General features: G+C 39.6%; 1 protein-coding gene across 5 annotated transcripts in view; it reads right to left on the reverse strand.

Annotated features, from left to right (window-relative positions):
• Positions 1 to 26,055, reverse strand: part of LOC127663388 (glutamate receptor 1-like) — a 117,847-nt gene that overhangs the window by 4,825 nt on the left and 86,967 nt on the right. For 2 of the 5 annotated variants that reach the window (XM_052154950.1, XM_052154952.1), the window contains 4 exons: positions 11,468 to 11,666; positions 10,575 to 10,822; positions 3,614 to 3,728; positions 758 to 892 (listed from right to left, as the gene is read on the reverse strand). In XM_052154950.1, the coding sequence (XP_052010910.1) occupies positions 758 to 892; positions 3,614 to 3,728; positions 10,575 to 10,822; positions 11,468 to 11,666 (697 nt within the window). Of the gene's footprint in view, positions 1 to 757; positions 893 to 2,983; positions 3,099 to 3,613; positions 3,729 to 10,574; positions 10,823 to 11,467; positions 11,667 to 26,055 lie in introns of those variants that run through there. The other 3 variants (XR_007972981.1, XM_052154951.1, XR_007972982.1) reach the window with 3 other exon arrangements.

Here is a 26,055-nt window from a genome sequence, read left to right on the forward strand (position 1 = left end):
CATGTCCTAAAAGGGTATAAAAGCACCACATAAACAGTCCATATGACTCACTATATTCCAAGTCTTCTGAAGTTATACAACAACTTTTTTGTGAGGAACAGCCTAAAATTGGCTGATTATCTTCTCCAGTGAGCTTAAGATTAAGATCAGTGAGTAATTCGGACCGAGAACCGCATCAGTCCAATTAATAAAAAATTGCAATTTTGAGCTGGTTCGTTTCAACTATTTACTATGTTCACAAATCAGCTTGATCCAGTCCTTGAGTTTCACTGACTTGAAACCTGGAGCTTGAAATAATATGGTCACTATGAAAAGATGTTGTATGAAAACAGTTGCATGAAGATCCTTTCAAATTCCTCTTTGGTGTTTGCTAAAAAATACCGGCATAGGGATTTAGAACGACATGAGGGTGAGTAAATAATGACAGAAATTTCATTTTTGTGTGAACTATCCATTTAAAATTAGAGACATAGAAAAAAAAGAGGACGTGAGGAGAAAGAAATTATATTATTAGCAAATATTGATCGTTGAGAGTGGGCAGCAGAAGCTTTGAGTCTGAGGCGACGGTAAGATGGGGGGCGGGTTAGGTTGCTACTCGAGCGTGATGTGGCATATTTCTCCACAGTTCTCGAGGTTCCTACCGCAGAGTGCTTTATATCTTAAAAGTGTCGGCACCATACAGGCCGCAACTCTGCAGCTCAGTGTAGCTGCTGTCTAAGGCGGTGCAGTAAAAGGCCTGAGTGGCCCGCGCAGACACCTTCATTCTGTGGGATTCTGTTCTGGACTTGTAGCAGAACTCCACCAGGGCCACCAGCATAGCCAGACCCAGACCACCGATCAGAATGTAGAAGACCCCAGCCACATTGCTGAGGCTAAGAGCACTTGTCTTGTCCTGTAGAGGAGATGGAGAAATAATGAGAATTGTGCACAACGTACAAAGTAAACATCAAGACTAAAGTGAACAAACAAACACTGACAGTTATACAAAGACAATACAAAAATACCCACACTTTCATATTAATTTAACATTCAACACATTCATCTAATACACAGAAAGACATGAGACCACATGAATTCAGCTAATCAAAAAAAAATCAATATTGATTAAAATAAAAGCTTGACTATCAAGTTTTTTTTTTTTTTTTTTTTAAGTGTTTTAAGAACCAAAACATATTGTGAAGTGTTACTCTCTAACCATATGTTTAAAATGTATAGATAGATATAAAACATATATTTTGGTCAAAAAATGAAATGTCATTGATTTTACCTGCTGACATTCACTAAGCAATTATAGTAATCATTATGTAACATACTGGAAACTATGGTTGCCATGCAATTGACTATGTATGTAACTAGTGTACATGTTCTACACATGTTAAAATGTGACAATTTATCAATTATCCTTTCCTTTAAAATTAGAAACATGCATGAACACAGGCAGATAATTTGTATTCACATTCTAATACAGTCTAAACTGACTAACCCACTAGTTTGTAATTCCACTAATTCACAAGCAACTTAAACATACTCGTACAGTGCCACAACTGCAGTCAAATATCGATATTGGCATCCATGCACACAAGGCCATTAATCTAAAGGAGAATTGGATCTGTGGTTGTTCAACAACAAATATGTTATATTTCCTTCTTAATAGCACTAACAATTTATTGGTCTTTCTTCTTAACAGATTCTGCTTTTAAATTGAACATTCATTTAAGGGAAGAAGCTACTTGACTTGATTGCTGTGGAACTGGTTCTCTGTATACATCACAAAAGGGAAGTGTGGTGTTGTCTCTGTGTGCCATGCAGGTGGGTTTGTTGTGGTGGGGGTGAGATGGCCAGGGCCTATGACAGCACAATCTGTTGTCTACTGGGTTTGCATCCAAATACATGCATACTTTAAGGGCAGATAGAAGGGAGAACACAGAGATGGAGGACCAAGATGAGGGCTGGTCTCTTACTAACGGTCTGAACAATAAGACCGTCAGTCTCTCTCCAGAGTTCCATTAGGACCAGCAGGCTATTTTGGACAGAGTGACTGTTTCATACAGTGAATTATCTGGTGTATAATAATGGACTTTCTCTTCACGACTCGTTTACTAGCCATGTTATTATTTACATACAAGTAAGTAATATAATAAAATCATACATTAATTATATTTTAAAAAATATGCTGTATGGAATCTTGAAATCCACACTTTCTCCAAAATAAAGGCAAAAAAATGTGAGAAAGAAAAATCCCTTGCAGCATGCAAAAATCAAGAGGTATCACAAAAATGTGTAAATTCATTAAACACCTCAGTGTACATTAATTGAAATCATGTATATACTGCAAAACAACATTTATCCTCTGCATCTCAGTTGAGCATATCTAATGGCTTTAAACCCTCATATTCTGTTAGACTCACTGTGTATTAATATTCAATATTTAATATCCAAAAGACCCCAATAATGTACAAGTAAAAATAATAATTTTGAAATGAATATATCCTTCTGGCTTAATCAAAACCCAGAAGGACAGACATTACTGAAGCTTTAATTTGTCTGTTGTATCACAAAGTAGACCATCCATCCATCCATCCATCCATCCATCCATCCATCCATCCATCCATCCATCCATCCATCCATCCATCCATCCATCCATCCATCCATCCATCCATCCATCCATCCATCCATCCATCCATCCATCCATCCATCCATCCATCCATCCATCCATCCATCCATCCATCCATCCATCCATCCATCCATCCATCCATCCACAATAGACATTAAGTATGTTTTCTGAGCTATTTAAATTACCTTAGGGTCATCTACCAAACAGAACATGAGGGTTAATGTGAACTCTAGCAGCCCATTTGAAGAAAATGTTAACTTGGAGAGAGAGTAAGAGCCACCCATGTTGATGTTCTCACTAAACATAGTAGAAGGGTTCTGGGGAGGCTAAACTGAGGGGAACAGAACAGGACCAAATGTGTGAACTGACCTTTCTTCCGGAGTCCTTGCTTCCACACTCCCCCTTATCGTACCACCATTTGTTTTTCAGTTTGTCTAAGACGGCTTGCTCATTGAGCTTCAACACCGCTAGGTTAACTGGGATTCTTCAACCAGGGAAATAACATAAATAACATTATCTATGTTATTTTATGTTATTCAGTACACATTACACACATACCCATAAATATCAACTGTTCTGTTTCTTTGATTTTAAATGACTACACACACACACACACACACATATATCAGAAACATGTTGGCAGTTCATTGTCAAAGTGATATGGATTAATACTCCATCTAGCTATACTTCCTTGCTCCCTGCTGCGAGATGTGTATTATTATATCACTTTGGGTAACCGGCAGGCTGCAAACACTCCACTTAATGTGAATAAGTCAACTATTATTGACTGGTTGCCATGGAGAAAAGATCTGGCAGCATAATTTGACACTCTAAAATAGTAAAAAACTCTTTATTAGAAAACTGATTTTAGACTAGGTTTTTGAGACCAACTACATTTGGTCTAAGCTTTGTCTAGAGTGTTTGGTCAGCTTGAGTTGCCAGTTACCCTCCCATTGTAGTGGTGGTTTTACCCGCTGGGTTTGTCACATTGGGGCTGACCTTGGAATCACCTCCTCCGCTGCCACACTCTCCCTTGTCGTACCACCATTTGTTTTTCAATTTGTCCAACAGGCCTTGTTCATTCAGTTTTAACACTGCCAGGTTTACTGGGTTTCTTGAAACGATAACGAAATAATAGTTTGGTCAGTGTCAGCCCAGATAAACCATTTCAGAGACAGCGTGATCGGAAAACAGACTCAGACTTCAACTTGTTTAAACACAACACCCACTGCTCTACTGTATGTAGTTTGGAATGTTAAATGCATGGTGCAGTGGTTTCACCCTGAGTCTGCATCGTATATAAAATATGTTCAAATGTGTTTGAATGGAGAGCAATATTTTTGTTAGTGGCCTTTGTGAAATACAGGTTTTATAAAGCCAAGAGCAAGACCTCTTCAGATATAGAAGGAGATAATGTAAGGGGCCATTCGCACTGGACATATTCTTGCATTACAAACAGCTAGACAAAGTTCCCTGAATTTGAACAGAAGGCACTTTTAGAAATATATTAACTTCCAGACACCATTGCTCATATAAATACTTGAAACTTTCAATACATAAATATGCTTATCATACACCAAGATTCATCTGATCGGTCCATTGTTTGAATCAGATATTGATCCGCAGAGACACGTGTCAAAATTAATTTTACCTTGACATGGTGTCTCATGGCACTTATGGTGCAAGAAGCTAAAAAAACCCCCAGCAATCTGTGCAACTGCCAAATACGTTCATCTGATCCATCTAAACATAGAAAAACTGTGCATATGGAATGCAAGAACAAGTCCTGTGTATGCCTCCAAAGACATCCTCAGATGTGCTTACTGTCTCTTTTGGCCCTTCCCTTTTGGGGAATTGTAATAAAGTCAAAACAAAACAACGGCCTGAGGATATTAAACATTAGGCATTTAGTTACTTTCACTTTAGGTGTATTCTTTCATCTATCTAATTCTAAATTCAAGTGCTGTCTCAACCCTCTCTCCTCCCTTTAGAGTAGAGACAAAACACTACTGACATCAGACACTGTATCTAAGCATCTCTCTATTCATCTCCTCCTCTATCCTCTGGTTCTGTAAACGCCATACAGTTAACAGGCACAAACGTTTCCTCACAACACATACAATCGGCTGGCCGATCCGCGTCGCAAGCAAATGTTGTCTGAAACTGTGCACGTGGAAGGGGCGATTCTCTGGCTCGATAAAACCTGGGAATTCTTTCTAATCCCAGAAGTACCAGACAGAAAGAAATCAGAGAGTGTGTCTCAAGAATGAGGAACAAACACCTACATTCAGTTTGATGAGCGTTTACTTCAGGAGGTGGCAGTGCTTTTGGTGAGATGATTTTATTGAGTAAACTCTGAGAATGGGCACAGATGGATAGAGATAAAAGGGCACACACATTAATCTTTAGGGCTGTTGCATCCTGACTAAAAAACAAACCGATCACTCTGAGAAAAGACAAGACAAATGTGGAACAGCTGTCGAAATGCACCAAAACATCAGATTATTCCTTAATTCTGTAAATTAACCTATATATCACAAGTTCAAAGCTTTAATTGACATCCTCTTGGGTTTAAAAAAACCCCCCATAAAACAGTGTTTATTAAAGCAAGACGAGGCTAGCAGTCCACATATAAGACCTAGAGCCCTAAAAGTGATCTCTTTTTACGATTAGTTGTAGGCTGCATTTACACTGCTAGGCCTAATGCGCAGCTTCAATATTTTGTCCCTTCCGTTTGTATGGTTAAATGTTCATTTCTTTTCCTATACAGCTCACACCTAAATATTTATTTTTTGTGTGACTACGTAGAAGGATTACTGTAAAAGGTTATGTATTATATAATTTTAATAATCGCTTAAACGTGCAGTCCCTCAAGGATTTACATTTACCAATTTCCATGCATTCAGTCACTTTACCTGAGCATATCTGTTGTGCAACTATGATGTGAAATTCTGAATTATTAGGTGTATTGGATGAATGTTTAAATGGATGTCAGATAACAAATATCAGATACATATCAAATTTAGATAACCACATTAAAGAGTGTGTATTGTTGTTTACACATGGCAAGATCCAATCTGTCCCATCGATTTATGAAAAATGAATAATCGGGTGTAAAGGCAGACATAGACTTCAGCAATGTTAGATTGGACATGTTGATTATGGCACATTTAGACAACTGCACCACATGGTTGGTTCAGCAAATTATAACCCAATCTAGATCTTTGTATATGATTCTCAATGTCTATTGATTTTGACACAAAGCGCAAAGACTTCCATTGTTTTCTACTTCTAATATCCTGTGTATGTTAAAGGGGTCAAATCTTGTACTACTCATTCAGTTTTCTTCCCTTTGGACCACTTACCATTTTAATCAAGGGTTTTGCACCAAAAAAGTCATTTATTATTATCATCATCACCATTTTCCATGTCTCTCTCTGACTCATTCAAATTAGACAGGACATTTAAATACCCTCTTCACATCTGAAATAAGCAAGAACACTTTTCTGTGCTCTCACACAAGCTGCAGGTTTGTGCTGCTTCATCCTTCAATAACAGCCTGTTTGCAAAGCCTGCATGACATAATGATCAGGGATCAGTCAGTCTTTCCTACGTTTGGATAGTTTGGAAGTACAGTACATGCATATTATAAGTTCTACATACAGCCAGGAAGTTTTCATAGTATGCAAAATTATTAAAAGATCAAGGAAAATTTGATTCCTTAAAAATGACTTTACTTCTCTAGGTTGCTCTTTCTCAAAATCAGAAGGCAATGAGGGGCCCAGCTGTTACGAGACTGGGAAGGATGAGACAAGAGAGTGTGGATCCAATAGCAGAACTATTTATTAAGGAACCAAGATGAAACTAAACTGGAGCAAATGGGGAAAACAAACATAGCAGATTGATGGCTAAAATAACAAATACACTAACAGGCTAACAAACTAACAAGAACTGACAAAAACTAAGGGAATCATGAGCGCTATATATATACAGTATATATATATATATATATATATATATATATATATATATATATATATATATATATATATATATATATATGTGTGGCAGGGCGGATGGCGGGACCGTGTGTAGGATAACGACCCGGCCCGGACTCCGCCCTGCCACATTCCTCCCTCGTTCTCTCAGGCTGGGGAGCCCCCGGCCTGACGTACACCCCCCCCCCTTCCCTGGGGGAGGGCATGCTTTATGTCTAGTCGGGGCAGGTCATCCCCATCTACCTGGATGAGGGAGGGGACAAGGGGAGGGAAACAGAAATAATTAAAATTATTTAATATAATTAATAATTAAAATGTGGGGTACTTCCTGTAACAGTGTAGTACCCCCCCAAAAAACTGTAAAATTTAAAAGAGGGAAAAGGCCAACGCAGAGCGACAGTGAGAGAGAGAGAGAGAGAGAGAGAGAGAGAGATGAAAAAAAAAATGGTGAAAAAACAAAAAAAACATCGTTCTCTTTCAGGCGGCTGGGCTCCTCGTCCCCCGGCAGATGGCCGTGGCTGCTCCGTTGGTGTGGACGGTAGTGGCGAGAACTCTACTATGGCATATCCCTCCTCCTTCCCGGGTTTCCGGCACCAGTGTAAAGGGATTCAATGAAAAGGAGGAGGCGAGAACCGGCTTGACGATATAAATAATAGTTTTAATGATAAACTTAAGACAACATCAACACACACATGACGGACATGTCCGTAAACGATCTCTCTCTCCCGCACAATTCCCTGCAGTCGACCTTTAACCCTCACAGAGGCATAATTAGCCTAGTATGGGACCGGGTGTGTAGGATCACGACCCGGCCCCACCCTACACCCATCACAATATATATATACACATATACACACACAGTGCTAATGACCAAACACCGAACACCTGGGAACAAAGATGGTGAACAGCTGAATGTGATCAACAGGTGCATCATGGGAAATGTGGTCTAATAGACAAAATATAATGGGACAAACACTAGGGAGTTTGTGACTGTATCCCCCCTTTAACGGGCAGCTCCTGACACCCAAAGATGGATGGGGAGGCAGGGCCATGCAGACCAGAAAGGATCCAGAGGATGATTCTGAGGCCAAGGAGGCATTGGCAGACGATCAGGAGACCAAGGATGAGCCTGAATTCATCAGGATGCCTGGGAGGAGGCCTGAGAGGAGGCCACAGGTCCGGGACTGTGTCAGGAGGCCTCGGAATGGAGTTTCAGGAGGAGGTTCCAGAGGCAGGGCCACTGGAAGAGCAGGGAATGGAGTTCCAGGACAAGTATCCGGAGGCAGAGCTGCTGGGAGAGCAGGAAATGGATTCCAGGAGGAGGATCCAGAGGCAAAGCAGGCAGAGACGCTGGAAGAGCAGGGAATATAGAATATCTCAGGGGGAGCTGGAGGAGCCATGAAAACTTTGAGGGCGGAGCCGTCATGGTCAGGTACGCCGGTACTGACTAGGGAATGTCCTCCATGGTTGTGAGCACTGGCGGTGACAGGGGAACGACCTCCATTGTCACGAGCACTGGCGGTGACAGGGGAACGGCCTCCAGGGTCACGAGTACGGGCGGTGACAGGGGAACGGCCTCCAGGGTCACGAGTACGGGCGGTGACAGGGGAACGGCCTCCAGGGTCACGAGTACGGGCGGTGACAGGGGAACGGCCTCCAGGGTCTTCAATGCAGGAAGGCTCCAGGGCCACCAAGGCTTGGGAGAAAAAAGGTCTCTGTTGACCGGTGCTCGGAGACCACTGGAACCATGTTGCCCCCCCCCAAAAAAAATTCCTCCAGTGCTGGAGCTGGCTATAGGATGGACGAGGCTTGCAACACTGGCTCGTTGGCCGTGGCAGACGTGGGCGTTGGCCCAAAGCAAGGGGCCGTGGAAACCACTGCAAGAGGGTTGACCACTAGTGTAGAATGCAGAAGGCCAGCCATTATGATGTTAGTAATTAAGTCACCAAGAGGCAGGCCGTCGCAGTCCAAAAGGACCATCTCCCTCACTGAATCATTCAGTACTAGCCAAAAGTCTGGAGGACTCTCCACCCAGCTCACCTGACAGGCCAAGCTCCAGAACCTTACACAGTAAGCCTCCACAGAAGGTGACCCTTGGGTGAAATGAGTTGTTCAGACGGATCCATCTTCTAAGTTCGGTTCTTCTGTTACGAGACTGGGACGAGACGAGAGAGTGTGGATCCAATAGCAGAACTATATAATAAGTAACCAAGATGAAACTAAAACATGGGAGCAAACAGGAAAACAAACATAACAGCAGCTTGCTGGCTAAAATAACATAAATACGCTAACAAACAAGCAAAAAAAAAAGAAGAACTGCAAAGACTAAGGGAAACATGAGGGCTATAAATACACAGAGTGGTAATGACCAAACACAGAACACCAGGTAACAAAGATGGGGAACAGATGAATGTGATCAACAGGTGCATCATGGGAAATGTAGTCTAATAGACAATACATAATGGGAAGGAGATAGGACAAACACAAGGGAGTTTGTGACACCAGCATAGTCGGTAATGCAACAGACAGAAAAACATTGTCTCTTTCTCTCTCGCTTTCACAGTAATGGCCGCCTAGTATTTAATTGAATTTGAGTCCTGCCCTTGGTAGCAAAATGGAAGTCAGTCATTTACATCTTGTATCCAACGTCTCTCCCATTCCCTCCAAGCTTCCCATGTTCGCTTAGCTATAAGGTGACCCAAAAAATTACTGTACAATTGCTGTGAGGTTGTTTCCCCAGGGAGCTAATCTTATTAGAGGGAGATGGAGCTATTGAGGTTATTTCAACAGCTCCAAATTGCCCTTGTGAGGCCCTTAACACAGCAATGAATGTAATACCATGTGGGCCATGGTGTATTAGTCAGATGGGTATGTTCAAGCACGATAAATGTGACGTTAATGATGGCAGCATACAATTGAAATAACAACAGTTCACCTTATATTTTAGAAGTGACTTGCATAAGAATAACAAATAATTGCCCAATTTCTTTCATGGAAAAGTCACTCAGAGCTTTTGAAATTCATAATAAAGGAGGAGAGAAACTTAACTTAGCATCCAGTAAACCTAAAACTTCAAAGAGCCTGGAGTGACTAAAGTCTGGGCGGTCTCAGTGGGCTCTGCTAAGCAGTACAACTATTTAATGAGACAGCAAACACACGTGTTTTCTAAAGAGCTTCTGAAGAGGGTGCATCATTTTCTGCCCTTTCTTATGCAAGCACTTCTAGTGGAGTGTGCAGAAAACCTCTTCAAGCAACATGAGGCACACGGGATCTTGAGCAGCTCCACACACGTATGTACACCCACACAACAGCATGTCCTGTTCTAATAGAGGCTGCCTAATATGGTAAATTTCCCCTCTCACTACATTCAAATTATGAATTAATATCAAATCTATACATCAATAGCGTCATTAAAAATCTTTTTTCAAAAGAGATTCAGTATTCTTTGGTAGAGATTGTCTTTTCTTTTTTTTTAAAGGTGAAGTTTGTAATTTATGCACCACAAGCATCACCAAATGCAATAGCAAAAATAATGTTTTTAAACAGGTTTCCTGAACACTTCCTGTCTGCTATATGTCAAACAAACAGACAGTTTCGCCCCAAATTTACACAATTGGTTGACACAATGCTATGTCGGGCTGGTCGGGGTGCTCAATCAAACAGAGCAATGTTTAGATAGTGCCACAGAGCAACACTGTTTCCACTTTTCTGGGAAATCAATCTACTAACCTACTTTTAGTTGTCTCTCCACTTTAAAATGGGATATGAGAAAATAATTCAGCATTTCAAAAATTACACACTTCACCTTCTATTAGTAGATGTAAATTCATATAAGGTGAGAGTAAACCCCTTAGTACTGCCTCCAGCCTCTACTACAACAAAACCATCATCTGGAGTTATTTTCAGAAGTGACCAGTGTTAAATTCATGGCGAGCATATAGGACATGGACAGTTATCTATACCTGAGAGGAGATCCTTTAGGTGTGGCAATGCCATAGCCTTTGGAGTCTAGGTTCCCTCCGACCTTCATAGTGTCACAGGGCTTTCGCTGCTCGATGTACTCGTTCATGGTGGATTCCAGCAGGTAGGCATACTTCCCTTTGGATTTTCTCACTCGTATAACTCCTTCATCTGTGGTTTTCACAAACACTGAGGGGTCTGCTGACTTCATGTAGGACCACATCTTCTCAAATACTGCAATCTTTGACCTCTAAAAGAGGATATACATGTGTCAAACACATTATAGACCTGAGTCACAGTAGACACAATATTTAAATTTAAGAATTCTAGAGGACAGAAGTAAAGTCAATTCTTTATGTCATACTGATGTTTCCCTGGAAGCAAAGCACAATAACTACAAAGGAATGTATGCAATGCATCTGGGTTAACACAAAGGGGGGCACCGAATCAACCCCAAGGGGATACAAGGACAGTAAGATGTTCAAGGGGAATCCAATGTTGATATTGCATGCATAAATGGGATATTGTGCCCCTGCCTAGGAGATGTTAAGTCAACAAAACACTGGAAATGCATCTTTCTACAAGGTTCCAACGCACAAAAACCTGTGAAGTGTGTAATGTTTTCATAGCACCACAGTGTTTTCACTTTTCGAGAGAAACAACCTACTTATAGCTGTCTCTGCACATTGAGCTGGGACAGAAGAAAGTTTTCTAGCATTGAAAAAGTTACACAGTTCAAATTTAAGATTGTACAAGAGTCATTTACTCTGACAAGGGTGTATATGACAATTGATTACTAAATAATTAAGTATCATATAGACTCAATAAGGTTAGAAATAAACGTTATATCTTGAAATGGTATCTTTTGTTTCCCCTCACTCATCCCTCCCCTCACCCTGAAGAACTCTTTGGTGGAGCCGGCATCTAGAGTTCCATAAGCAATCTCAGTCTGTTTGGCTAGATCCTCAGCGCTCTCGATGGGCGACACCATCCTCTCTACTGTGAGAAAAGCTGCGAGGTTGGCTGTGTATGAGGAGATGATGATTAGAGTGAAGAACCACCACACACCACCCACGATTCGACCAGAGAGAGACCTGTGGAAACAAAATCATGTGTGAATGCCCACACCCACATATACATACAACAGAACAGTATGCTCAGGCAGTGTGATCTTATTGGTATCGTAGTTGTCAAAATAGCATTAACTGCATTAAATTAATCTTATGGTCTAAAGATATTTAATTAATCTAATTTATTGTTATTACAAAAACAAAACAATGAATTTAATATTCCATCAACCTCAAAAAGATTCTTAAAAGGTATGTCTGTAAAGTTGTTAAAAAGTGCCTCTGATTTAGAAGCTGTCCATATGTTGATATTGTACGTTTGCACTTTCACAAAAAAAAAAAAAAAAAATCCCCTAACAGTTGTGTCTCTCTCCCTCAAGTTAGTATAAGCAGTACACAATGAGAAGCAGTGTTTGTGAAAGGTTCTGGGGATAGTGGTTTATTGATATGTGTGGTGGAACAGGCAGAGCAGCTTTGATACAACACATAAACAAAATTACATAACTTAATCATTTACGCTGTGAAGTAGGCGAAACCGATGTTTTGAAAGGCCGACGGGGTTGCAACAAACAGAAAAATATAAAAGGTGAGAATTTGTGAAGTCTTTGAATGTGCAGAGATTATCAAAGAGCAATATATATATATTTCAAAGAAAAAACATAACAAATATTTGATTTTATTCTTCAAAAGTTGCACTAAGATATCTCCACTCACAAATTCCAATTTCACAAGGTTAAAAAATCACATTGTGTTCATCTCTGGACTGAACACAATGTGATAACAATATTTTTCTACCATCTTGTTAACACTTTAAAATAAGGTTGCATATGATACCATTAGTTAAAGCAAAAGTAAAAGTGTTCCCTATCTGTCACTCACTCGACGTTGTGTTGATGTAGTGACACTAGGGTTCACGCTTGGGAGCCCGAGACACATCTGATCTTTGATAAAAGGCCAATGGGAATTGGCGAGTGGTATTTGCATGCCACTCCCACCAACATACGGGTATAAAGGAGCTGGCGTGTGAACCGCTCATTCAGATTTACTCTTCGGAGCCGAGCGGTTGATGTTCACTGAGCTGAATTCCTATGGCTTTCCATTCATCCTCTGCTGGATCCGATGGCACATTTTAGCAGCTTCTCCCCCTTCTGCACTGGTGCACTGCAGACATAATCTCTGGGCGAGTTCGACCTCTTGTTCGGGGCCCGCGAAGGTGATGAGCTCTTGAGCGTAGCATCGCAGAGGGGGCTCATCCAGTTGGACGTGGAGGCCTCGGCTGTCCCCTGAACCCTCGCGGCTCGATGGTTGGTTCCTGGGCCCGCGATGCCACTCACAGCCATGCCAGTTCCTTTCTTTCCGGAAATGCACGTGGAGCTGACAAGGTCGTGGGAGGCACCTTTTACTGCCCAGTCCAGATCTTTCAGCTACCCCGCCCTCACTACCCTCAATGGTGCGGTGGCCAAGGGGTAGTCGGCAATACCCCAAGTGGATAAGGCGCTTGCGGTGCACCTATGCACGCAGAGCAACGCCACATGGCACGGGCGCCCAAAGGTCCCATCCAGAGCCTCTAGGTTTACATCGTCCCTGACAGCCAAGGCCTACAGTGCCACTGGACAAGCCACCTCTGCCCTGCACGCCATGGCTCTCCTGCAAGTCCGCCAAGGCACTAAAAGAACAATACCTTTGGATCAACCCCAGAGTACTGTATAATAAAGTGCTAATATTATAATGTATATGTTAACATTGGTTAATGCAGTAGTAACTAACATTAACTACAAATGAACAATAGTATATAATCAACATTAAATTGATTACATTTGTTGTATAAATGCATTGTCTTAACTAATTTTAGCATATAGAAATGTATTGTCCACCATCTTTTTCTGCCAGATCTTTGAGGATTGTCTCTAATCACTCATTATAAGGTCTATGAGGGGTTCCAGCAAGACTACAAGGCATAAACAAAAGCATGGCTGGTCTACCCTGAGTTGCTGGCAGCCTGGTTGCTTAATCCTCTCTCTCGGCTGGTTCAGTGGCTGAGGTTAACCATGTATGTAGGGAATCCACCTTGATGGAGAATGTCCAGGAGAGCCAACATGTCTATTCAGATTAATTCAAAAATAAACTTCATGTTCATGTTTATCTTACATGTCTATGTCCTCTCACTGGGATGAAATGCATTTCCTGATGGCCAATGAACAATGAATTTATCATGAATGCACCTTCTAGCTGTGCACAAATCTTTGTGAAAGCAATTTAAGCACCTAATGGAGGATTGTAAATTTAGTCGCAGATGGTTTAATACACTACAGCATTATAATCTAATGATCCTGGAAAATCAATATTCAGTGTGACCACAGCCACACCATAAAAATGATTCACAATGGGACTTGCGGCAGTGTGTTGAATTAGTACTAAACTGATCTGATGAAGATGCTGATAATGTGTCATGTCTGCTATTTTTGCAGTGTCATAATTCATAGTATGCTGTATATTAAACATTCAACAAGATGGCATGCAAGTTTGCTACCACCAATGAACAAGATAATAAAATGTGACAGCACACTAAAAAATAATCTGAGAAAAGCAGACCTCTTTGTGAAAGACTCAATCATGAGTGATGTCCTTGAAACATGATTTTAGTTACAATGTTTTGATTTAAAAACCACTTGATTACCGAAACCGCTGCACATACAATGTGACACACAGATTCACCCTTAAACATTTTAAATGAATGATAGTCTTAAATTTAGTGGCTGAATGACCACCATGTTTTCAGCATGAAATATGTTTACATTTTACATTTATGCATTTGGCAGATGCTTTTATCCAAAGCGACTTACAGTGCACTTATTACAGGGACAATTCCCCTGGAGCAAACTGGATTGCTGATTCGATCCCCACAGCCACCACCATTGCTCAAGGATGCTATGGTGGTGGCTGTAGGGATCGAACCAGCAACCTTCTGATTACCAGTTATGTGCTTTAGCCAACTACGCCACTACCACTCCAAAAGAAATAGATAATGCAGTTACTTCAATTAATAACATTAACTTATATAACATTACAAAATGCTATAGAGATCATTAGTTATTGTATATTCAAACACTTACAAATATCATTAGATGGATTGATGGATGGATGGATGGAAGCAGTGGGAGCAGTGGTTTGATTTTCAGTATAAAATAAAAATATTTATGATCATGTTAATGTTTAACAGCTGGTGTGTTGTGAGTGTACTAGTACACTATGGCTGCCATTGCATCATCCAGGTGGATGCTGCACACTGGTGGTGGCTGAGAGGAGTCCCCTTCTCACAATGTAAAGCACTTTGATCGTAGTGTCAGGAAAGCACTATATAATAATGTAACATTCACGTTCGTTTCTTTTAATGCACCATGCACCAAAATCGTGATTAATTACAGAAAACTGTTTTAACTGATTAAGTAGATAATTAGCAATGATGGAGCAGTCCAGACTGAATACTCCTCCACGGTTTGTGTGATCATATCAGCGAGAACAAAGAACAATTGGCCTAAATGAAAGACAATACCTGTGTGCAATGCAACTCCACAGGAAGACGGCAATCAACTCTAAGTGGCGGAGAGGGAACACATGGCTTAGTCAGAGTTTGTAAAACTGCTTGCTGAGCTTGAGGTAGTTCAAATGATAAAGGATGTTTTGTTTTTTGGCTTTTAAAGGCAGCATAAATGTATCCTTTGCTGCCTTTGGTATTCCACAATCCTCTGTGTGCAGTTCAAATCTGACAGAGGTTGAAAGGAGTAAATTAATTTATAAATGTCAATTTTTGCCCCATTTAATTTTTGTTTTTTTTTGTTTTTATCATTTTATGACTTGAAAAAATCATAGTCACAAAATATTTGCTTGGTTATCTCTAAAGCCCACTTAAATGCTTGATTTTGTTTTATGCACTATAGTAAGAAGGAAAGTCTAAGCTTACTAACAATATAATTATTATGTTTCGATGTCTCCAAACAATTGTCGAGATAAAATCATGTATATGTTGGCTGATATAACCATTTAAATGTTCTCTTTTTACTTAAAACATACTGAAAACTTAAAATGTGTCTCTGGAACAAAGTGACCCAAAATGATGGAGCAGGTCACATTTGTTTCAGATCATTGGACATAACATTATGGTCTCTTGGAAGACTCATGATCTCTTGAAATCATCAACATTATGAGGTACAGTACATTCATACACAAAATACTGCCTGTCATTGATTGACAGGGCAGTAAGGCAGCAAGTTTTGGAAACAGCTGTAATGTCTGTCCATTCATATGCACCAAAATCATAAATTTATTTTGTCTGACACCAAAAACTGTCAGATATGGGTTTTACACAAATATAAAATTTCTTGGCAATATTACACAGTGCATCTGGCATTGCTATGGTAATAACATTACCGGTTTGTGAAAATAAAAATATATATTAATCAAATTCGGAAAATTTCATACCACAGGCTTGGACAGCAAAAATTTGAAGCTGGTGGTGGGAATTTGCTTTTGCTGGGCACCATTAGAGCAGTGCGAAGCTGACACACTGATGTAATTTCTGTTCACATGTCAAAATCTGTCCTTGTTTAAATCCACCCTACTGATCTCTCTTTCTCACAAGGTCAGTATTTATGTTCTGCATATACGGAATGAGAGGATTATGCAAATTATGTTTACAGCAAATGACTGCAGCTAAATGACAGGAAAAAGAAAATGTGAATATGTCCCTAATGTCTCTGTAACGTGTTAATTTCTCAAGTGTAGCACATGCATGTATGTAACTGCTGTATTTACTTTGCCCATTTTAAATTTGTACAAATCTCACCGATCCTAAGACATATCTTTAAAAAAAAAAAAAAACACATTGAGTCACTTATTAAGACTGATGTGTAAGTGTCTTTCAGAACCAGAATCAGAATCAGCTTTATTGCCAAGTATGCTTACACAAACAAGGAATTTGTCTTAGTGACAGGAGCTTCCAGTGCACTACAATACAAAACAGCAACAAGACACTGATAATAATAAAAAATAATTAAACATTAAAAATAAAATAAATAAATACAAATTGAATAGAAAATAAATTATATATAGAATACACAATAAGACAATATATATATAGTATGTGTGTGTGTATGTTAATGTATGTGTGTATATACACACATACATATAAATAAACATAAACATACACACACACATACTGTGTATATATATATATATATATATATATATATATATATATATATATATATATATATATATATATGTGCAAGGGAATGTAATGGCAGAAGAGGTTGTATGTGTTGGATAAACATAAAAAGGCTAAACTGTGTATTGCACATAATTATTGCTCAATGGGGCAATTTTATCTGTTCATGTGATGGATAGCCTGAGGGAAAAAACTGTTCCTGTGCCTGACGGTTTTGGTGCTCGGAGCTCTGAAGCGTCGGCCAGAAGGCAACAGTTCAAAAAGGTAGTGGGCAGGGTGAGTGGGGTCTAGAGTGATTTTTCCTGACTTTTTCCTCACTCTGGAGGTGTAAAGTTCTTGAAGGGAGGGCAGGGGCAACTAATAATTCTCTCAGCAGTCCGAACTGTCCTTTGTAGACTTCTGATATATGATTTCATAGCTGAACCTAACCAGACAGTTACTGAAGGGCAGAGGACAGACTCAAAGACTGCTGAACAGAACTGAATCAGCACCTGTGACAGGTTGAACTTCCTCAACTGGCGAAGGAAGTACAACCTCTGCTTGGCCTTTTTCACAATGGAGTCAATGTGGGTCTCCCAATTCAGGTCCTGTGAGATGGTAGTGCCCAGGAACCTGATTGACACCACTGCGGCCACAGTGCTGTTTAGAATGGTGAGGGGGGTCAGTGTTGGGGTGTTCCTCCTAAAGTCCACAATCATCTCCACCGTTTTGAGTGAGTTCAGCTCAAGGTTGTTTTGACTGCACCAGACAGCCAGCTGTTTAACCTAATTTCTGTATGCAGACTCATTGTCATCGTGGATGAGGCCGATGACCGTAGTGTCATCTACAAACTTCAGGAGCTTGACAGAGTGGTCCTTGGTGATGCAGTGATTGGCTTAGAGGGAGAAGAGTAGTGGGGCGAGCACACATCCCTGGGGGGCACCAGTGCTGATTGTACAGATGCTGGAAGTGAATTTTCCCTGTCTCACAAGCTGCTGCTTGTCTGTCAGAAAGCTAGTAATCCACTGACAGATAGACATGGGAACAGAAAGCTGGTGTAGTTTAGTCTGGAATGATAGTGTTGAAAGCTGACCTTCCATATGTCCCTGTCCTGTCCCGATGTTGCAGGATATGATGCAATCCCATGTTGACTGCATCCTCCATAGACCTGTTTGCTTGATAAGCAAACAGAAGGGGATCTAGAAAGGGTCCAGTGATGTCCTTCAGGTGGGCCAACACCAGTCTTTCAAATTATTTCATGACCACAGATGTCAGGGCAACAGGTCTGTAGTCATTAAGTAGTATGATGTTTGGTTTCTTTGGGACAGGAATGATGAATGAGCATTTGAAGCAGCATGGGACTTCACACTGCTACAGTAATATATTGAAGATCTGTGTGAAGATGGGGGCCAGATGGTTAGCACAGGATCTAAGACACGCAGGTGAAAACCATCTGGGCCTGAAGCTTTCCATGTCTTTTGTTTCCGAAAGACATGGCAAACCATTTCTTCACAGATCTTAAGTGCAGGTTGAATATCAGGAGGGGGAGGAGGGGAGATGCAGAAGGTGTTGGTGTTTGTGTGAAGTAAAGGCCAGAGCGGGTGTGGGGTGTGAGATTGGTCCTTTCAAATCTACAGTAGAATATATTCAGGTCATCAGCCAGTTGTTGGTCCACCACAGGGTTGGGGGAAGGAGTCCTGAAATTCCTAAATTGTTTCATGCCACTCCACACTGATGCAGGGTTGTTAGCTGAAAACTTGTTTTTCAGCTTCTCAGAGTATCTTCTTTTAGCCACTCTGATTTCCTTATTCAGTGTATTCCTCGCCTGATTGTACAAGACTTTATCCCCACCCCTGTAAGCATCCTCTTTGGCCTGATGAAGCTGCCTGAGCTCTGTTGTAAACCATGGTTTGTCATTGTTAAACGTTAAATAAATCCGAGATGGAATGCATATTTCCGCACACAAACTGATATATGATGTAACGGTATCTGTGAGCTCGTCCAGGTCAGAGGTTGCAGCCTCAAAAACACTCCAATCCGTGCAATCAAAGCAGGCTTGTAGTTCCAGCTTGTAGTTTCTAAATCAATGGCTGAAACAGAACTCTCCTGTGTTAAATAAATTATGGCCATAATCTGTCATTTCCATTGCCCTGTTTAAGATAACTCACTAATGAAGATGGCCAAGATATCTGTGTCTAATGGCCATAGATACAACACACACACACACACACACACACACACACACACACACACACACACACACACACACACACACACACACACACACACACACACACACTATACTACACTCTTTCAAGCACAGGGCCAGCATTAGACCCAATAGTGTCTATAAAACAAAAAACACCACTGATAAATCATGACAACCAATCATTGCAATGAAAGCCATCTGTTGTGTAAATTAGGAGTGAGGCACTAGATGCACTAACAGGGTACATAAACAGGGTACACACGCACACGCACACGCACACACACACACACACACACACACGTTGTGTTTCCATGTTTTATGGGGACTTTCCATAGACATAATGGTTTTTATACTGTACAAACTTTATATTCTATCCCCTAAACCCAACCCTACCCCTAAACCTAAACCTCACAGAAAACGTTCTGCATTTTTACATTTTCAAAAAACATAATTTAGTATGATTTATAAGCTGTTTTCCTCATGGGGGCCGACAAAATGTCCCCACAAGGTCAAAAATTTCGGGTTTTACTATCCTTATGGGGACATTTGGTCCCCACAAAGTGATAAATACACGCTCACACACACACACACACACACACACACACACACACACACACACACACACACACACACACACACACACACACACACACACACACACACACACACACACACACACAAGTTGATGATGGCACTCAGTTAGCAGTTCTCTCATACTGTGAGCTGTGCCACTCCAGAGGAAACACCCATGTCTTTCTGCGTTGCCATGGCAGCAACCTCTCATCTCCAAACAGGCGATTGAGATGGGTTTTGTCATGAGTAGCTCTTTGTCAACATTGAACTGACTGAACCCAATTCACTACCAGCACACATCTGTACAACTTGCAGATGCCCACTATTTGTCCACTGTATTTTTTATCTTTTCATCTGTCTCTGCCACCGAATCTCTGTTGTTCCCTCTTCTAAACTCCACCCCTTCATATGAACTGTCTTGACTCATCACTGTCACTCTCTGACTCAACAGACCTCTTATACACATATCTGACACAGCCTTTAAACAAAACTTCTTGGTAAGATTTTCAAATAATCTTGCGTATAATGCATTAAAAAGGTATTCACTGTGCATTATAATGCATGCATAATTGTTTCATTTTGTAAATAATTGTAAACACAGATATATTTATAGTACATACCTGTTCGTACTTAAACTTTTAGGTGTTATTCTATTAGTACTAATATATCTTGATGTAATGCTTTCAAACAGTGGCTCTCCACTGGTCTTGCTTCAGGATCCAGATTTTACATTAGAAAACAAGTGGCGATTCAAAAAATAAAATTTTGTTTATTAAGTTTATTAATATCTCTTTTACCTTACAAAGTTTTGTTAATTAATTTTGAGGATGAGGTGATGTCATGCAGCCTTGCACCAAAATGCATCATTAAATGGTTAGCTGAATTCTGTTATTTGCATTTAGCATTGCTTTCCCCTGCTGTCCTTGACCCAATCAGAACAGATCTGTAACCCATTTTTTTGGGTTGTGACCCACTAGTTGAAAACCACTGCTTTAAAACACATGATCAACATAAAAGTTCATGTGCTATCATGTTCTGCAATGCATTATACTCTTTGTTGTAACTATAAATAGGTTACAAATATAATTATATCCGTGGTTACAATGTGTATTATAAGGAGTTTTGGATACCTTTATAATGCATTATGCATAAAGGCTTTATAGATTTTGAAAGCAATTCTTTACTCATCTCTACTGAGTCTTATTTAGATGATGGTTGTTTAAGGTCTCACTGTTTATAATAGTTTTGATCATTCAAAAAGCAGTGTTACAATAAATGCTCTCTCTCAACTGCTTTGCGCTTATAATTAGCTACATTTATAATTAATTTAGGTAAACGGCTAAATATCATGAAAATAAAGGTTATTGGGGAAAAGGGGAACCTAAAATAAAACTAGTCATTAATTTGGGCACACCTTCATATATGTTTAGTAATCAGGATATTAAAGGTGTAACATGTGGACAGTATCAAGAAACTCAATCTGCTCATCTGGTCGTAAAATCTCCCCTCTCACTTTCCTCACACTAAAACATTAGCCTGGCTCCAAAAAGTCTACAAGATAATGGTCACTAAAAGACCTTTGTCATATTAAGTGCCTTGGGAGATGCTAAACAGAAACATCTCTACGCCCCTCTGGTAAATTCAAAGGCCCCCCCGACTACTCCCTTTGTCGGTCACGAAATGCCAGGGATGGAGAAATGCTGGAAAGCAAATACACATTTCCTGCATTGAACTCATACATTTTTGTGAAAGTTTTTGTGATTACAGGATGTATTCCTGTGTTGTATGTAGGTCCCAATGTTATATTAACCTAGTTATGATTCTTGAGTTATGATTAGGGTAACTTCGGATGCTGACATCCAAGTTAAAGTAGGTATCACTATTGTATATTGTGTATATATATCAATTAATATCTGCAAACCCGATCTGTTTGGTATTGAAATAATCCTCTCTTTTTGCCTCAATTAATGGTGTATAGGATGTTACAATAAAATGCATTATACTACTTTTACCATACTGTATTAATTTCTAGACCATCATAAAACATGCAAATAGGCTGTGAAGGGGAACATAGGAAGATTTCTCCCGCTAAAAGTTGGCACCCACGATTGGTCATTTTAAAGAAGATGGATGTGAACTGATTTGGCTTCAATAGACCTCTGCACAAGAATATCGTTGCTCATTTTTCCCTTGTGAGACGGGGCTCACTCCCTTGTGAGATTAACACTTTTCATGACTTTCCGGCAACTTGCTTCTTAGTTAACTTCGTTCAAACTTCCCGCGGACAACCGATCTCCAGAAGAATCCAACGAATGTTTCAGCTCACAAACTCACCAAGAATCTGAGTATTCTACACGCATCCTGACTCTTCTTCAGCACCAAAGCCAATGCAAGTAACCGTTTATAACATTTAGATACGTCATTGAGCTTTGATCCCTTTCTTTAAGGTGATTTTGATTCTCTGATGGTTCTCAAAGGTTGTTGTTAACTTTTTCTATCTTGCTCATTATAAACTCATTATATTCACGCTTGATTGTCTCTGTGTTTGCTGCTCACAGTTCAAAGTAATTCAAATCTGGCTACATGTTAGTACTATATAGAATGAGAAAGTTATACTTCTTGGCTAGAAGAATAATCTTTCTTAAGAGTTGATAGTAGAGTATACTGTCGGTTCGGTGGACGAACGGATCAGTCGAGTTGAAATTAATTCTGCTAAAATTGATTCTGAAAGCTGATCTATGTATAGTTATAATTAATTATAATACATTGTACTTATCTATCTATCCATCCATCCATCCATCCATCCATCCATCCATCCATCCATCTCCCTTTTGAGCAAATTTGCTATAAAGGGATAGTTCACCCAAAAATGAAAATTCCCTCATTATTCACTCACCCTCATGTTATACCAGGTGTGCATGACTTTCTTTTTTCACCAGAACACACTTGAATAATCACAGACTGTCAGCATAAATGCGATCATGTCGCTTAATTAATTTAACAACTGGTGTCTTGAGGACATTTATGCTTATGGATTTTTGGAGCCTCAAAAGAGAAATCTCCATTCACTTGCATTTTAAGGACCCACTGAGCTACTAGTGAGTAAATAATGAGAGAAATTTCATTTTGGATGAACAATTTACAGAAGTAAGTAATTGTAATGTTTGTGTAGCTAGCAATGGCAATGACGATGGCATGATGAATTGAAGAACCAAGTGCAGTTTATTCCAAAACGTAATATCCAAAAACCCTGACTAAAAATGTGAATCAAAATAAAACATAACCATGAACTTGACTAAACTTGACTTGAACAAAACATAAACATGAACTTGACTTGACTATGAACGCGGCATGAACAATTACACAAACAAACATCAATACTAGACAAGAGACAATGGTAAACATGAGGGCTTAAATACACAGACATGGGGGAACATAAACCAATGATCAAACAGAACAAGTCTAATAACCTAAAACCAATTACAAATAGAAATAACAAAGAAATCAAACAATGAACCAATGAAAACAAGACACATGAACATGGAGGGAAAACAGAACATCACATGACTGGGATACACATGACATGAACTTTTCAAAATAAGAGACATGAAAAACAGGAACCAACAGAATAAACATGACAGTAATGTTGCTTCTGTGGAAAGGAATGAGCTGATGTAAGCAATATCATGAGTGCTTAACTAAATTTTCCAGACACTGGACAAAGATTTTCTTTTAAATAACTAATAAGTGCTGTATTCCACAAAGAAAACAGATGTCTAGAGAACTGCAAAACAAAGTCTAAGAGGAGTCCTCAAGGGACTGCTTCACTGAAAATGTTCCCGTTCAGTTTGATGTTGAGTTATATTAAAGTCTTGTTGAATATTGATTCGGTTCCCTCCTCCTCCTTGCCCACCCTACCCGTTACACAGGTGCCGAAACCCGGGACTGGAGGAGGATGTGCTGTCGGAGAGCCCTCGCAGCTGACAGGGGATCAAGACTCCAAGGAGGTGTGATGTGGTGGCACTGGTGCAGTTCGCCAGGAAGTGGAGAAGCCGCTGCCGGTCGCTAGAGGGCAGAGGAGATGCTACCGTCCTCCAAGGGGCGAGGGAGCTCGATGCAGTCCGCCAGGATGTGGAACAGCCGCTGACATCTGTTGGGTAGTGGGAGAGCTCATTGCCGTCTGCCAGCAGGCGAGGTCCATTGCCATCGCCTGGAGTCGCGGAGGACCGCTGTCCAGCTGGCTGAGGACTGAATGACTCAGAGGAGACACACTCTCTCTCTCTCTCTCTCTCTCTCGCTCACCCTCGTTTCCTCTCTCCTTCCCTCCCCAAGTCCTACCCAGGTACCCAGGAGGTGGGAAAAATCACCCGGCGAGGACATGCCCATTAGGGGGGTAGAAAGTCAGTCCGCAGCTTTCCTTGGCCTGAATCTGATGGTGGGGTTATATGACAAGGAGGAGGACGTGTTTGCTTTGAGTGTACCCACCTGGCACAATGATTGATGAGATAAGAGGAGTCGTCGGGATGCCAGTGAGAGAGAGACACACACAAAGAGTTGTGTGTGTGCATCATCGACATGTGTTATTATAATACAGTTCATTTTGATGTTGTGATATAATTAAAGTCTCGTTGAATGTTGATCCGGTTCCTGCCTCCTCCTTGCCCACCTTACCTGTTACAGGCACATACTATCAATTTCTATTGTTTTTATACATTATAAAGCTAAGAATAAGTACTACTAGTACAATAGTAACTACTAATAAGACTAATCCTATCCCAAATCATAAAACTTTCATCATTTGTATAATAATAATAATAATAATAATAATAATAATAAATATTTCACTTTATTTTTTTATTTTAATTTTATAAAAAATTTTACAAAATAGGATGTCCAGAGATGTTCTGTTAAGGTTTGTCACCAAAGTGTGACACACACACACACACATTTGTGTGGCTATCCTTATGAGGACTCTCCATAAACATAATGATTTTTATACTGCACGAACTATAGATTCTATAACCTACCCCATTTTTACATTTTCAACAAAAAATTGTTTAGTATGTTTTTTCAGCGATTTGAATTATGTTCAACAAAAACCACATTTATAGCAAAATACCCTTGTAATTACCAGTTTGTAACGTAAAAATAATGTCCTCGTAAACCACGCAAACCTGCCCACACACACACACAGAAAGAGAGAGAAATGAGAAATGGAAATTACCTTTTCCTGTGAGAGCCATAATCAGTATAACAAGCATGAGATGCTTCATCAACCACTCAACAACTAGATAAGTTCTGCTCTCAGTGCACATCACCAGAATCCATTCACTGTGTGACTCAGGGATTGGGACAGTGTTAAATAAAGATGGAAAGAGGTACATAAATACTCAAACCAGCCCGTCTGGCATCCACGCATTTATCTAATCAGCCAATTGTGTGGCAGCAGTGCAGTGCATAAAATCATGCAGATATGGGTCAGGAGCTTCAGTTAATGTTCACATCAAACATCAGAATGGGGGAAAAAATGTGATCTCAGTGATTTGGAGCGTGTCATGATTGTTTTGAGTATTTCTGCAATTTACTCCAAATGGTGGCAAAAACAAAAAACATCCAGTGAGCAGCAGTTCTGTGGATGGAAATGCCTTGTTGATGAGAGGTCAACAGAGAATGGCCAGACTGGTTTGAACTGAAAGTCTACGGCAACTGAGATAACTGCTCAGTACAATTGTGGTGAGAAGAATAGTATCTGCTATTCTGAGATGAAGGTTGCCATTGTTTCGGCATAAGGGGGACCTAAACAATATTAGGCAGGTGGTTTTAATGTTGTGGCTGATCGGTGTACACACATAAATAAATATATATATATATATATATATATATATATATATATAGTAGGGCTGTCAATTGATAAAAAATTGTAATCGAATTAATTACATCAATTACATTAATTACAATTAATTAATATTTGCTGAGAAAGCCCCTTATATAACATTAATTCAATATATAATAATTATACATAGTAATCTTTAAATATTTAAAAATATATATATATATACATAAGGTAATATTATATATATATATATATATATATATATATATAAAATGTTTATGAATGCTTACAAAGCATTTACATCTAGAGCAAAGAGGTATATTAAAACAAACAACAAAAAGGAAAATAAATAAATAAACAGTTTAATAATATCAATTTGTTTACATATTTCAATACACTTTACAGCTTTCTTGTTACTAAAATTAGAAATTGTTCTTAGGTATTGCTGAATCTCTGAATTTAAAATTAAAACTAATGGTTTAAAACCACCATACTAGCATTTATGAATATTAAACTTTTCCAACAAAAGCAAAACATTAATCAAATAATATTCCTTATGAAGAGACACGTCATAGCTAAAAAACTAATAAAACATTTT

Source organism: Xyrauchen texanus, chromosome 23 (genome assembly GCF_025860055.1).
Source record: "Xyrauchen texanus isolate HMW12.3.18 chromosome 23, RBS_HiC_50CHRs, whole genome shotgun sequence".
Taxonomy (NCBI): Eukaryota; Metazoa; Chordata; class Actinopteri; order Cypriniformes; family Catostomidae; genus Xyrauchen; species Xyrauchen texanus.